The sequence below is a fragment of the Protopterus annectens genome, chromosome 17.part0 (assembly GCF_019279795.1).
Source record: "Protopterus annectens isolate FY-2018-M chromosome 17.part0, PAN1.0, whole genome shotgun sequence".
Lineage (NCBI taxonomy): Eukaryota > Metazoa > Chordata > Ceratodontiformes > Protopteridae > Protopterus > Protopterus annectens.
Window position 1 is genome coordinate 824470934 of NC_056751.1, and position 15974 is coordinate 824486907.

Sequence of the window (15974 nt, forward strand, 5' to 3'; positions counted from 1 at the left end):
CCAGCCCCCACTAGCCAAGAGATAATTACACAGAGTAAATGTTTCAGTTTATACAATAGCCTAAGACAACAAGCTATGAAAGTTTTTAAACAGAAAAAGATTTCTGAAGATTCTGAATTGTCCTGGAAAACAGCTTTTAAACAGCTTTTCTCCTGGCCATCACTTCAGCTCGTAGAGTATCTGAGTTACAGGCCCTCATGGCGGTGCAGCCATTCCTCATATTCCATCAGGACAGGGTTTCCCTTCGTACCAACCCTTCCTTTATGCCTAAAGTGGTATCTAGGGTGGCCTTAAACCAGGCCATACACCTTCCAACCTTCTACCTTAACCCTCAAAACAAAGGGGAAAGGCTGCTTCACTCTTTAGACATCCATAGGCAGCTACGTTATTACTTGGACAGAACCAAATCCTTCAGAAAATCAGATCAACTCCTCGTTTCCTATGCTGTGGGGGGTCAAGGGAAACCTGTTACTAAACAGACCATTTCCAAGTGGATTGGTCACTGCATACGCTTTTGTTATTCCTATCATGGAAAGCTTGTCCCTACTGGTATCAGACCCCACTCCACTAGGGCCACAGCCACCTCTACAGCCTTCCTCAGAGGAGTGCCTACTAAAGATATCTTGGAGGCAGCCACTTGGAGTTCTGTACATACCTTCACAAAACACTACCATCTGCCTTTATACTCCAGAACAAGAGCAGGCTTTGCAACTGCAGTTTTGCAGGGCATTCTAGCTCAACCCAGTTCCGTATAGTACCTACCACCCTATGCATAGCTTTGGGATTCTACCCATATGTGATTACTGCAGCTGTAATGCACGATGAACATAGTACAGTTTTGTACCTACCATAAATGTAGATGTTCGAGGGCTATTACAGCTGCAGTACAGGTTTCCCACCCTCCTTCCCCACTTGGTAAGACCTTGGGGTCTGAATAACTATTCATACCTACTGACTGGGTTATCCTGCTATGTTTTATTTGCTTACTTTTGTGTATTAGACTTATTTATGTATTGCCTTCCTTTTGGGGGCACCTGGCATCTGGGGCAAGAAAGACTGAAGAAGATGGCGTTGGCTGTGTCTTTTATACTCTAGCCTTCCTGACGTCAGAAGAGTACGCGACAGCAACCAACGCCGGACCAAGACTTTGGAATTCGGCCGACCGAGGGACCGCCTGCCGGCTGAAAACCCTTATGTGATTACTGCAGCTGTAATAGCCCTCGAACATCTACATTTATGGTAGGTACAAAACTGTACTTTCAAGTGTATTCACTGTTGCAGTCCAGGTTACCCACCCACCATCCCCCTTTTCTTTGCTGGGACTTTTCTGTACTTCTCAACTCTATACAACCTATGTGGTGTATTTGCTTGTAGATGAAGGAAATGTTTATTTTACTACATGCATGCTTTTTGGCATAATTTTATTTTTCAGCCTTCCTATTTGGGGGCACCTGACATCTGGGGCAAGAAAAATTGAAGAAAATGGCGTCTGTTGCATCTTTTATACCCCTGGCACACTGACGTCAGGGAAGAGTCGACAGCAACCGACGCCGGACCTAGACTTTGGAACTCTGGCCAACTGCGGGTAGCCTGCCAGCAGGATAACCCAAGTGTAATGACTGCAACAGTGAATACACTCGAACATCTACATTTATGGTAGGTACACAACTGTACTTTTATTTTAGTGCATGCTTTTATAAGCAGTGTTTTTTAGCCTACCCTTTTGGGGGCACCTGACATCTGGGGCAAGAAAAACTGAAGAAAATGATGTCTGCTGCATCTTTTATACCCCTGGCACACTGACGTCCGGGAAGAGGTGACAGCAACCGACGCCGGACCAGGACTTCGGAATTCAGGCCGACTGCGGGTAGCCTGCCAGCAGGATAACCCAAGTGTAATGACTGCAACAGTGAATACACTCGAACATCTACATTTATGGTAGGTACACACCTGTACATTTTTGACATGGAAGACTATCATTTTGTTGACAGTTATTTCTGCAAAGAGATTTTGAGAATTGCAGGCCCTTTCAGGCAAACCACCTAATCTGTTTTTTTTTTCTTCTCTCTCATAAGTACAGGTTTTTCTAAAACTAAATCTCTCCCTTAATCTGAAAGTGGCATCCGAATCCAGTATAAACCAGTCCATCAGTCTACCACTTTTATTTGAAAAGTTTTCAGAAAGGAACACTATACATTGTATTTGCTTGATGTTAACAGACAACTTAGGTCATAGAGCTAAAAATTTCAGGAAGTCTGATCAGTTTGTTGCAATATCCAAAGCTGAACCTGGGATAGGGTGTTTCCAAGGTCACACTTTCAAGAGTGGCTCTCGAATTGTATTATATTTGTTAATGACAAATTGGAGTTATCATTAACCGAGAAACTGAAAGCTCTCTTGACAAGGGTGATAGTAACTTGTACAGTTTTCCAGCATAGCTTTCCAATTGAATAGATTTGTATTGCTGCCACTTGGTCTACTGCCCATACTTTTGTGCCTCACTGTGTGCAGTCCACATCTTGTACCTCTTTTGGTTCTGCTGGTCTCAGGAGTATCCTTCCTTGATGCCACCTAGGCAAGTTATAGCTAGGAAATCTGTCCCAACAGTTGAGTCAGAGGAAAATGGACAATATTGGATAAGAAATATATGTACTCACCATAATGATAGTTCCATGTTGTCCTGTTTTCATCTGGTTCAAAATCCCTCCTTCCTTCCCCCCTTCAAATTGACACCTCCTGTACCTTGAAGAATGGATGGGTATGCTACAGGAGTCTTGCTAACCTAAACCTCAACAGGTTTGTTCATTTTATTTACATGGGAACTCCTTTTTTTGTATCGAGCATAGTCTTTAATTGGCTCTTAATGTTAGAAATGCTTGTGTTACACATACTTGATCTGCGATATTCGGAGGAATGCAAAGGACTTAAGGGGAGGAGGATTCAGAGCATTGGATCTGAAAGTTTAAAAGTGCAGAGACTGGATCCGAGTCGCAACATGGATCTATCATTATGGTGAGTACTTAACTTTCATTTGCATGACTTTCAAGAAAGTTATGAGAGCTCCATCTAGTGCCTGGAGTAGAATTCTCCATTGAACCAAGTTAATTCACATTTAAAGATCTGTCAGATTCCTCGTAACTTTCCATCACTGACGTTAACCTGCATGTTAGAAGGATAAGGGAGAGTGTTCTGTTCACTTTCACAGTACACATTTTAGTATGTTTTATACATGACTGAAAAGCATGCAGCGTTGGTCAGAGTTATGAAGTTTTGTTTTATTTTTTCTTTATTTTCAGTATGAAAACTGTTTGAAGAAGTTCTTCAAGTATCAAAACACAGAAGTATTGTTGTACCTGGCTCGGGCATTATTCAAATGCGGACGGTTACAGGAGTGTAAGCAAACTCTACTTAAGGTTGGTATTGGTTGGAAAGCATGTTTTCAGCTCAAATGAATGATTTTGTTTTCCAAATTTAATATTTTTTCCAAATTATCACTACAGTCTCGCTTCCAGTATGTGATTGAATCTACTGTCTGTTCTTGAATTTTCATGTTTAATACTTATTTAACATTTTTATTTGTATTACTTGTATTTGTTTACCAGAGTAGAGCACTGATCAGATTGACCAGTTTCAGGCATGAATAATTCAGACATGAATTACAGATAAGATAAATGAATGCATGTAGAATATTAATTGCTGATATTGTAAGGTTATGAAATTTGTAAAATCCAGACACTATTATGAAACTGCAATCCTATGTCAAAATGTGCGTAGTATACACAGAATAACGAGCATTATGGAAGCAAAGACAAAAGAAGCACCAAAGAGGTCTTAACTATAAAAAACGTAACCATGACTCTCTAGTGGAATAGGCAGCTCTCTTTATTGTAATTAACGCTTAAGTTTTACCCATTTTTGTCCACTTAAACCGGGACTTCATCAGGTAAACAGAGCTTTTCCTACTCCCTCCATATATTTATATCCCTCCACCACCAATTAAATTATCTTTATTATTAAATCATTAAACAATTATTCAGTTGCATGCGCATTCAGATAAAAACTGATAAAATCACATAATTCTTCTTACCTATATAATTTTGTGTCTTTCGGCTTTTCCCGGTTAGGGGTTGCCACAGCGGAACTCCGGTCCGCTAATGATTGACAGTAGATTTTTACATGCTGGCTTGCCGGGCCTAACACACAACCTTCAACAAAGGAACGCCCATTCATGCAAAAATCTAGGTTAAAATACCTGTATGCAAGAAAACTTTTACATGTATAAAAAAAGTAAAACAAAATGTAAACAAGTGACAATAAAAATACTATTATAAAAACTTCCTAAACTAATGGAGTACCAATTGCATATCCTATACTGCTATCTAGTGGCTATAAACTATTAAAAATATATTCCAACTATAAAGTGAGTCTTTAAAAAGTAAATCCTTAAAAACATTACCCGTATTATACCTTTTAAAACCAAATCATTTTCTGTTTTGACCTTAGACTTGGGCATTAGCTATTGAATATAAAATAAAAATGGGGCATTAACTATTGAATATAAAATAAAAATGGGGATAGAGAAATAATTAAAATGTTACAATGTTAAAAAACTGAAGGTTAGAGTTTGGCAGCCCTTAACTTCAATACTGGGGCTAGAGAAATATTTTCGTTTAACCCTGGGAACCTATTAGCTTCTAGGACTAACTGCCAAAAAAGCTGTCTATATTCAATTTTAGTTTCCGAGGGTCCTCCCCCTAGGGTATTGCTCAACGATTTCCAATACAAAGAAAACATACTTTTCCGAAGTGCATGTTAAACTATGCTTGTATAGGGAGTTTTAACGTCTTTATTTTTAATTTTATTCAGATGTTCATATATCCTTCTCTTTAGCTTCCTAATAGTTTTCCCTATATTGCCCCATATTCCTTACAGGTAGCAATATGTATTACCCCTACACTGTTACAATTAGAATACGTACTACCCTCAGTTGTTTTATTTCTCCCTTGAATATATGTTGATTAACTATTCTCTACATATGGGCATTGGGAGCAGGCCCCACACTTAAAGGTGCCATTTCTCCTTTTCACCTTGTATCCCATTCTCTTTTCAAGTAGATCTTCGATATTTCTCCCCTTCCTAGGTAAACTTCAAAGGTTCCTTAAGTAGGTCTTCCAAGTCTGAATATCATGCAAACCTGTTCCAGTTTCTTGACACAATGTCCCTAATTGTGTGTCTCACTACTAAAATGCATAATATAGGAGCCTCCTCTATTTTCTTCTTTTTGTTCTGTCGATTGTATGGGAGCGCCTTCTGTGTGGAGTCTGCATGTCCTCCCCATGGTCTAGTGATGTTAAAGACATGCAGGTAGGTCCGTGCATGAATGGGTGTGCCTTCTTTAAAGGTTGGGCGTTGGGCTGGTAACTCGGCACCGTAAAAATCCACTGCCAGTCATTAGTGGACCGAAGTTTCACTGTGGCGACCCCTAACCGGGAAAAGCCGGAAAACTTTTTGTCGATTGTACGCATTTCTTGATTTTTATTTTTTTTTTCTATTTTATGCATTTGCTAACTGAGTAAGCCCACTGGACAAATTGTCTCTTTTCAGTGATATTCATCATGTTACCCTGCTGCAGTCATCACACTTGGCTTATCCTGCCGTCAGGCGGTCCCGCAGTCAGCCCGAATTCCAAAATCCTGGTCCGGCGTCGGTTGCTTCCGCTACTTCCCTGACGTCAGTGCACCAGGGGTATATGAGAGGCATCTGACGCCATTTTCTCCAGTCTTTCTTGCCGCGCTGTGCCCGAAGCAGAAACAGTTCGCAAGTGCCGGACGGCCGGCACCTGAGATTTTCGAATAGAGTTTCAGTCCGAAGTCTTCAAAGCTAAGTACCCCATTGGGGAAACTTTTCTTGCCTCAGTCTGATGTCAGAAAAAGTTAACAATTGCATTTCTTGTGGGAAGCAAATACCTCATAAGGACTTTCATTCTTTTTGTATTCCTTGCCTAGGCCCAGACCACGACGTCACTGGTTGTCGGTTTTGTGCTAGGGTCAATAAGCGAACTATAAAGTGACGCTTTGATTTTGCACGTCACTACTTCGGTAGGAAATTTAATTACACTATGCCGTCGGAGCAACCGACTACCGGCGTGCATAAAAAACGCAAAGATAAAGAAAGGCAGCCTAGATCCAAGCCAGACTCTGAGCCCTCGGCTGGGCCGGTCGCCGGTTCTCCGGTTTTTAGTGAGGTGCCTACGCAGCCCCTGGCTACCGCTGAATTGGACCCCCAGACCGCTTCGGATTCTCCAGTAGAGAGTTCTAGGCTGACGCAGCCATTTTCTTTAGGCCCTACCGACGACATTGCAGTAGGAGAAGCCGGTGCTGCAGAAACACTGAAGGTGTCTTCAGACCGACTACTCTCACCATAAAATCTTATGCTAAGCTTAAGACTCCTCTAAAACCAAAAAAGACTAAATTTCAGTCTCCAGGTCAAGGCCCTATGCCTAAGAAACAGATGCTTAAAATGGCTGAAGATTTAATTTCTTTGATCAGGGGTTCCCAACCCCCCCGACAAAAGGCCTAGACAAGAGGAGGATTATGCCTCCTCTGATCAAGTGTCTGTTTCCTCAGGCTCCTCTGAGTAACAGGATTACTCCTTTCCCCCTTATGAAGATTCTGATGCTGAAGACTCCATTCCCTCAGCTTCTCCCCCTGAAGATTATTCCTTTGGGGAAACCTTACATACCATGAGGGAACATTTCCACTGGGAAGGTCAGGACTACTCCGACTCAAAGAAAAGGCTCCGAGAGTTTCTTTTACTCCCCCAGCACAGACCACTTGCTATCCCCCCAGTTTTAGACATTGTGGATGATGTTTTCTTAGAATCTAGTCTAAATCCAGATGCTCTGCCTCCTGCTCCAGCCAAACCAGATAGATACTATAGAGTGCCTGACTCACACAAATTCCTATACAAAAGCCCTGTTGCTGATCCAGGAGACAATCTCCCAGGGTCCCAAAGGGGCTAAGGCTTCTATGGCTAAAAATCCTGTACTCTCTGAAAGGGACTCCAGAGCACTAGATAGGTGGGGGAAGAAGGTTTACACCTCAGCTACTCTAGCTATGAGAGCACTAAATTGTCAATTTCTCATGCTTAAATACCAGCAATTCCTAATGTCTCAAATAAAACAAATGATGGGCACGCACCCTCAACAGTCTGAATTCAAGGAAATGCAGGATCTGTTGCATGCAGCTGAACAGGTGGGCAAACATACTTTACAATGTGGTTTTGATGCCTTGGAAGCTTCCTCTAGAGCAGCTGTTACTGGGTCTGTTATACGTAGGCATGTTTGGTTAAAGGAACAATTTCTGCCTGATCATGTTAAAGCAAAGTTACTAGATGCACCCTTACAGCAGGATGTCTTATTTGGGGTTAAAGCAGAGGAGTTTTTAAAGAAAATGGAGGATAAGGCAAAATCTATGCAGACGGTCAAAGATTTCTTACAGGTACAGCCCCCACGCTTCAGCAGAAATTGGCCAACAAAAAATTGGTCCTTTCCAGCTTCTGACAGACCACAGAGGGGTAAATACAGGCGCCCAAGGGGCAGAGGACAAGCACAAAATCCTTACAAACCTCTCCAATGGGGCACTGCAACACCGAAGGAAGGAGAAAACGGATCCCAAACTACTAGAAGGCAAACACAATGACTTAAACCTCAAACTGCCAAGCAAAACTCTCTTGACAGCTCCCTTGGGAGGAAAATTTGCACTTTTTGCAGACAACTGGCGCATCTTCACAAAGGACAAATGGATCCTAGACATTATCTCACAAGGATACAGATTCCATTTCCACACCTTGCCAAGGATAAAAGGAATGCCAAACCTGCCACAAAATCAATGGGCAGAGGCACAAAAACAAATTACAGCTCTCATGGGCATGAGAGCCATTCAACTGGTACCTACACAGGAGCAAGGCCAAGGATTTTACTCAAGGCTGATGTTCATAGTGTTACACTGCTGCAGTCATCACAGTCTGCTGGAATTCCAAAGTCTTGGTCCGGCGTCGGTTGTTGTCGCTTCTTCCCTGACGTCAGTGCGCCTTGGGTATATATAATGCAACCGACGCCATTTTCTTCAGTCTTTCTTGCCGTGCGGTGCCCGAAGCAGAAGCAGTTCGCAAGTGCCAGTCGGCCAACTACTGAGATTTTTGAATTCGAATTTCAGACCGAAGTCTTCTATAAAGCTAAGTACCCCGTTGGGGAAACTTTTCTTGCCTCAGACCGATGTCAGAAAAAGTTAATAATTGTATTTCTTGTGGGAAGCAAATACCTCATAAGGATTTTCATTCTTATTGCATACCTTGCCTAGGCCCAGACCACGACGTCACTAGTTGTCGTTTTTGTGCTAGGTTTAATAAGCGTACTATTAAAAGACGCTTTGATTTCGCACGACACTACTTCAGTAGGAAATTTAACTACACCATGCCGTCGGAGCAACCGACTACCAGCGTGCACAAAAAAACGCAAGGATAAGGACAGACAGCCCAGGCCTAAGCCAGATTCCGAGGCCTCGACTGGCCCGGTCTCCGGTTCTCCGGTCCTCAGTGAGGCTCCGACGCAGCCCCTGACTACCGCAGATCTGGAACCCGAGACCGCTTCAGAATTTATGACGGAATGTACCAGGCCGACGCAGCCATTTAGTTCAGGCCCTACCGACGACATTGCTGAAAAAGATGTCGGTGCTGCAGAAACGCCATCGGTTTCTGAAGGCGTTTTCAGACCGACGTTCACCATTAAATCGTTTTCTAAGACGAAGACTCCTATTAAATCTAAAAAGACTGCACTTCAGTCCCATGTTCAAGGCCCCATGCCTAAGAAACAGATGCTCAAAATGGCTGAAGATTTGATCACTTTAATCAGGGGTTCCCAGCCCCCTCCTGACAAAAGGCCTAGACAAGAGGAAGATTATGCATCCTCTGAACAAGTGTCCATTTCTTCAGACTCCTCTGAGGACCAAGATTACTCCTTCTCCCCTTATGAAGATTCTGATGCTGAGGATTCCATTCCCTCAGCTTCTCCTCCTGAAGACTACTCCTTTGGGGAAACTTTACACACTAATGAGGGAACATTTTCACTGGGAAGGTCAGGACTACTCTGACTCGAAGAAAAGGCTCAGAGAGTTCCTTTTACTCCCCCAACACAGACCACTTGCCATCCCACCAGTTTTAGACATTGTGGATGATGTTTACTTAGAATCCAGTTTTAACCCTGATTCTCTTCCTCCTGCTAAGCCTGACAGATATTATAGAGTGCCTGATTCCCACAAATTTCTTTACAAAAGCCCTGTTGCTGACCCAGAGACAATCTCCCAGGGTCCCAAGAGGGCTAAGGCTTCTATGGCTAAAAATCCTGTACCTTCTGAGAGGGATTCCAGAGCACTAGACAGGTGGGGGAAAAAGGTTTGCACCTCAGCCACTCTAGCTATGAGGGCACTAAATTGCCAGTTTCACATGCTTAAGTGTCAGCAATTTCTAATCTCTCAGTTAAAGCAAAAAATGACCACTCTCCCTCAACAATCTGAATTGAAAGAAATGCAGGATCTGTTGCATGCCACTGAACAGGTGGGCAAACATACCTTACAATGTGGGTTTGATTCTTTGGAGGCCTCCTGCAGAGCAGCTGTCACTGGGTCTGTTATACGTAGGCATGCTTGGTTAAAGGAACAAACTCTACCTGATCATGTTAAAGCAAAACTTCTAGATGCTCCCTTACAGCAGGATGTTCTTTTTGGATTTAAAGCAGAAGAAGTCTTAAAGAAAATGGAGGATAAGGCAAAATCTATGCAGACAGTCAAAGATTTCCTACAGGTACAGCCCCCTCGCTTCAGCAGAAACTGGCCAACAAAAAGTTGTTCCTTTCCAGCAACACTCAGACCACAGAGGGTAAATACAGACGCCAAGGGGCAGAGGACAACCACAAGCCCAGTACAAACCTCGCCAATGGGGCACTACAACACAGAAGGGAGGAGAAGACAGGTCCCAGTCTACCAGAAGGCAAACTCAATGACTTGCACCTCATCTGGCCAAGCAACACTCTCTTGGCAGCCCCCTTGGGAGGAAAACTCGCACTTTTTTCAGACAACTGGCACATTGTCACAAAGGACAAATGGGTCCTAGACATAATTTTACGAGGATACAGATTCCATTTTCACACCTTGCCAATGAAAAGATGAATGCCAAACCTGCCACAAAATCAATGGGTTGAGGCACAAAAACAAATTACAGCTCTCATGGACATGAGAGCCATTCAACTGGTACCTACTCGAGAGCAAGGTCAAGGATTTTACTCAAGACTTTTTCTAGTGCCCAGAAAGGACAATGCTTAGAGACCAATTCTGGACCTTTCAATTCTAAACACCTACTTGCAAGTACCCAAATTCAAGATGCTAACACTACAGCAGCTTCTTCCCATGTAGGGCAAGGAAGCATAGCTAGTAACGTTGGACCTCAAGGAGGCATACCTGCATGTCCCTATCAAAGTTGCAGAAGATACCTCTGTTTTATTGCAGGTTCAACCCATTACCAATTCTCTGCACTGCCCTTTGGCTTATCTACTGCACCCAGAGTCTTCACAAAATGCCTGGCACCAGTAATTGCATACTGCAGACAAAGAGGAATTCAAATATACCCATACCTGGACGACTGCCTCATCCAAGCAGAAAGCAAGGGCATTCTATTACATCATCTGGCTTTTGTGAAACATCCACTAAATTGCCTGGGGTACACAGTAAACGAAAAGAAGTCAAAACTAGTACCCTCACAAAATATGACATTCCTGGGTGCCAGCTTGAATACAACGGCCCAGAAGGCTTATCTGACACCAGACAAACAACTACAACTGACTCAATATTTCAAAACAATGGCAACAAAGGCCCAGTTAACTGCAAGAAAAATTCTGCAGGCCTTGGGCTTCATGGCATCTTGCATACTACTAATACCATTTGCAAAGCTGCATATGAGGAAATTACAGTGGTACCTAAAAAGCGTATGGTCTCAACACAGCCACAGCTTGGACACAATGATATCTCTCATTCCCTGCCTACAACAGGAGTTTCTATGGTGGTCACAGGCATGTCACCTCAACAAGGGTCAGCCTTTCACCTTGCCCCCAGTCAGGCAAACTATCACAACAGATGCATCAGATTACGCCTGGGGGGCTCACATGGCAGGACAGTGTGTTCAAGGCGTATGGACTGCAGATCAAAGGAATCTGCACATCAATCAAAAAGAGATGCTAGCTGTACAGAAAGCTCTGACAGCCTTCAAGGATCTATTACATCCAGGACAACTGACAATAAAGACGGACAACACCACAGTAATGTGGTACATAAACAAACAAGGGGGTACTCACTCCTTCCCTCTGTGCAGGCAAGCAATGACCTTATGGAACACAGCTCTGGCTTACCAAGTTCAGTTACAAGCTCAATTCCTGCCAGGACAGAAGAATACATTGGCAGACGACCTCAGCAGAAACATCATGGATCCCCACGAGTGGAAACTAGATCCACAAGTATTTACAATGATAACTCAAAAATGGGGCCTTCCAGACATATAGACCTGTTTGCCAGCCCTCAAAACTATCAACTAACAAAATTTTGTACAAGGGCACTTCACCATCAAGCATGGAAAGTGGACGCACTCTCTTTCAGTTATAAAAACCTGATAGTATATGCCTTCCCTCCATTGCCTCTCCTCACAAAGGTACTTCTGAAAGTCAAAAAGGAGAGACCTCGACTGATTCTCATAGCCCCAGACTGGCCACGCCAGCACTGGTACCCGCTCTTGAGGAATATGGCCCATGGCCCACCATGGATATTACCACAAATTTCCCATTTACTCACACAACAAAACAATCAGATTCTTCACAGCCAGCTCAAAACCTTAAATCTGGCTGCATGGCAAATCAACTAAGCATCCAGCCAGCTCCTCTTTCCCAAGCAGTTATGGATGTTATTCTGGAAGCTAGGAGGCCAAGCACCAGGAAGGCTTATTCGGACAAATGGAAAAGGTTTTGTGCCTGGAACCAGTCTAAAGGCCAAGACACAATTCAGCCTCACATGCATCACATTCTACAGTATTTAACTGAGATGTTGCACAAAGGACTTTTTCTCCTCCATTAAAATCCATGCTTCAGCTATTTCGGCCCACTACAACATGGATCCACCCTTATTTTCGCATCCACTTCTAAGGCAGTTCCTCAGAGGGGCAAAAAACATTAGACCACCCAGGAGAGCACCTACACCAACATGGGACCTCAATTTTGTTCTGGAAAAACTAATGCTACCTCCATTTGAACCAGCTTTCTCTGCAGATCTTCACTTCCTATCATGGAAGACTGCCCTGCTGCTAGCAATAACTTCAGCTAGAAGAGTCTCAGAGCTACAGGCACTAATGGCAGTGGAACCTTTCCTCATTTTTCATCAAGACAGGGTTTCTGTACGAACTAATCCTTCCTTTATGCCTAAGGTGGTTTCCAGTGTGGCTTTAAATCAAACCATCCACTTACCCACCTTCTTCCCACATCCACAGAACAAAGGTGAGAGACTCCTGCATTCCTTGGACATTCACAGGCAACTTCGTTACTACTTGGACAAAACTAAGGCTTTCAGAAAATCTGACCAGCTCTTTGTATCCTATGCTACAGCTTCTCAAGGGAAGGCTATATCAAAGCAAACCATTTCCAAATGGATAGGTCATTGCATACGTTTTTGCTACACCCATCATGGAAAACCAGTTCCTGCTACCATTAGGCCCCACTCTACCAGGGCAACAGCTACTTCTACAGCCTTTCTCAGGGGGGTTCCAACCAAGGAGATTTTGGAAGCTGCAACTTGGAGTTCAGTACACACCTTTACCAAACACGATCACTTACCACTTTACTCTAAGACCAGGGCGGGCTTCGCCACTGCAGTTCTGCAGGGCTTTCTAGCCTCCTCTAACCCTCTATGATACCTCCACCCATCCGTAGCTTTGGGATTCTACCCAAGTGTGATGACTGCAGCAGGGTAACACGATGAACATAGTACAGATGTTCATCGTGCATTACAGCTGCAGTAATCACATATGGGTTTTCAGCCGGCAGGCGGTCCCTCGGTCGGTCGAATTCCAAAGTCTTGGTCCGGCGTCGGTTGTTGTCGCGTACTCTTCTGACGTCAGGAAGGCTAGAGTATAAAAGACACAGCCGACGCCATCTTCTTCAGTCTTTTTTGCCGCGCGGTGCCCGAAGCAGAAGCAGTTCGCAAGTGCCGGTCGGCCAGCTCCTGAATTACGAAAAATTTTGGAACCGAAGTCTTCATTAAAGCTAAGTACCCTGTTGGGGAATTTTTTCTTGCCTCAGACCGATGTCAGAAAAAGTTAATAATTGTATTTCTTGTGGGAAGCAAATACCGCATAAGGATTTCCATTCCCTTTGCATACCTTGTTTGGGCCCAGACCACGACGTCTCGGGCTGTCGCTTTTGTGCTACCTTCAATAAACGCACTATCAAGCGTCGGGCGGAGTTCGCCCAGCACTTTTTTGGTAAAGCGTTTAATTATAAAATGTCGTCGGATACTCCGACTACCGCTATGTCTAAAAAACGCAAAGAAAAGGACCGCCAGACGAGGACCGCGGTCTCCACCGACACCACGCCGAAGCAGGCTCCACGTGGTCCGGTTCTCAGTGAGACGCCTTTGCAGTCCCTGACTACCGACGACACTCCCTCGGCGGGGTCTTCTGTACCCGAGACCGCTGGTTGTTCGGCCCTTTCCCAGACTACAACCGAAGCCCCTGCTTATGTCGAGCCTACCAATGTGGATAGATCTACATCCACCCATGGTGTATTTAGGCCTTCATCATCTTTCTCTATCAAGGCCTTCACTAAATCCAAAACAGCCAAGCAACATACTAGGCCTGCTACACAAGGCCCAACACCTGGGCCCACGCCTAAGAAGCACATGCTTAAAATGGCTGAGGACCTTATCACTCTTATCAGAGGCTCCCAGGCCCCTCCGGACAAGAGACCCAGAGTAGAGGAGGATTCTCCTAACTCTGACCAAGAATCCATTTTATCAGAACATTCTGATGCTGAAGAACACTCTTATTCCCCTTTCGAGGATTCGGATGCAGAGCAGTCTATTCCTTCTGTATCCCCCCCTGAAGATTTTTCTTTTGGGGAAACCTTACACTCCTTGAGAGAACACTTCCACTGGGAAGGCCAAGACTTTTCAGACTCCAAGAAAAGGCTTAGGGAGTTTCTCTGGTTACCTCAGCACAGACCTCTGGCTATTCCTCCTGTTTTGGAAGTATTGGATGATGTATTCTCGGAGGCCTGCCTTAATCCTGATTCTCTGCCTCCTGCACCAGTTAAGCCGGATAGGTATTACAGAGTACCTAATTCTCATCAGTTCCTCTACAAAGGCCATAATGCAGACCCTGAAACTATTTCTCAAGGCCCTAAAGGAATTAAGGCCTCCACGGCCAAGAATCCACTCCCTGCAGAAAGGGAATCAAGATCTCTAGAAAGGTGGGGTAAGAAGGTTTATACCTCGGCCACCCTAGCCATGAGGGCCTTAAAATGCCAGTTTCATATGATTAAATATCAACAATTCCTGTTATCACAGTTAAAGACCAAAATGTCACAGCCTGAACAACCAGATTCAAAAGAGTTGCAGGATATGATGCATAGTGCTGAACAAGTGGGTAAGCACACCTTACAATGTGGTTATGATGCCTTAGAGGCCTCCAGCAGATCGGCCGCTACCGGAGCAGTCATTCGCAGACATGCATGGCTAAGGGAACAAAATCTGCCAGACCATGTGAAAGCAAAAATTCTGGATGCACCTTTACATAAGGATGTTCTTTTTGGTGCTAACGCTGAGGATATATTACGTAAAATGGAAGAAAAAGCAAAATCTATGCAAACTGTCAAAGCTTTCTTACAGGTTCAGCCACCACGGTTCAGCAGGAATTGGCCTTCAAAAAACTGGTCCTTTCCAACCACTGACAAACCCCAAAGAGGCAGATACAGACGCGGAAGGGGCAGAGGACAAGCCCAAGGGTCCTATAGAGGCAGACAATGGCAATCACCAGCACCAAGAGGTGGTGACGACAGTGCACAGCAGTACAGGAAGCAGACTCAATGACTCCCTCATTTCCATGCCAAGCAAAATTCAACTGGCAGCACCTTTGGGAGGGGAAACTGGCACTATTTGCAAACAATTGGCATATTGTCACAACAGACAAATGGATTCTGGACATAATAAACAGAGGCTACAAATTCCATTTTCACACTCTTCCAAAAATGAGAGGCATGCCAAACCTACCACAAAATCAAAGGGTAGAGGCACAACAACAAATTGCAAAGCTCCTAAACATGAGGGCTATACAAAAGGTACCTACGCACCAACAAGCACAAGGTTTTTATTCAAGGCTTTTTCTGGTGCCAAGAAAAGGAAGCGACTGGAGACCCATACTGGACTTATCCGTTCTAAACACATTTCTTCTCGTGCCAAAATTCAAGATGCTCACATTACAGCAACTCCTTCCCATGCTGGGCAAGGGGTTTTGGCTGGTAACATTGGACCTCAAGGAGGCATACCTGCATGTCCCAATCAGACAAAGTTGCAGAAGATACCTCAGATTTCTTGCAGGTTCAAAACACTATCAATTCTCTGCATTGCCCTTTGGCTTATCTACTGCGCCCAGAGTATTCACCAAGTGCCTGGCATCAGTGATTGCATACTGCAGACTTCAAGGGATACAAATTTACCCTTATCTGGACGACTGCCTGATCCAAGCGGACAGCAAACACTTGCTTATGAAACACCTGGCATATGTGACACGCTTACTGCTTTCTCTGGGATACGCCATCAACAAGGAGAAATCAAAGCTAACACCCTCTCAGAAAATAACCTTCCTGGGCGCCAGCTTGGACACAAACACCC

General features: G+C 44.1%; 1 protein-coding gene across 1 annotated transcript in view; it reads left to right on the forward strand.

Annotated features, from left to right (window-relative positions):
- CTR9 (CTR9 homolog, Paf1/RNA polymerase II complex component) overlaps positions 1-15974 on the forward strand; it is a 1518941-nt gene that overhangs the window by 874030 nt on the left and 628937 nt on the right. Inside the window, exon 17 of the mRNA XM_044059132.1 lies at positions 3297-3413. Within this exon, the coding sequence (XP_043915067.1) occupies positions 3297-3413 (117 nt within the window). The remainder of the gene's footprint in view (positions 1-3296; positions 3414-15974) is intronic.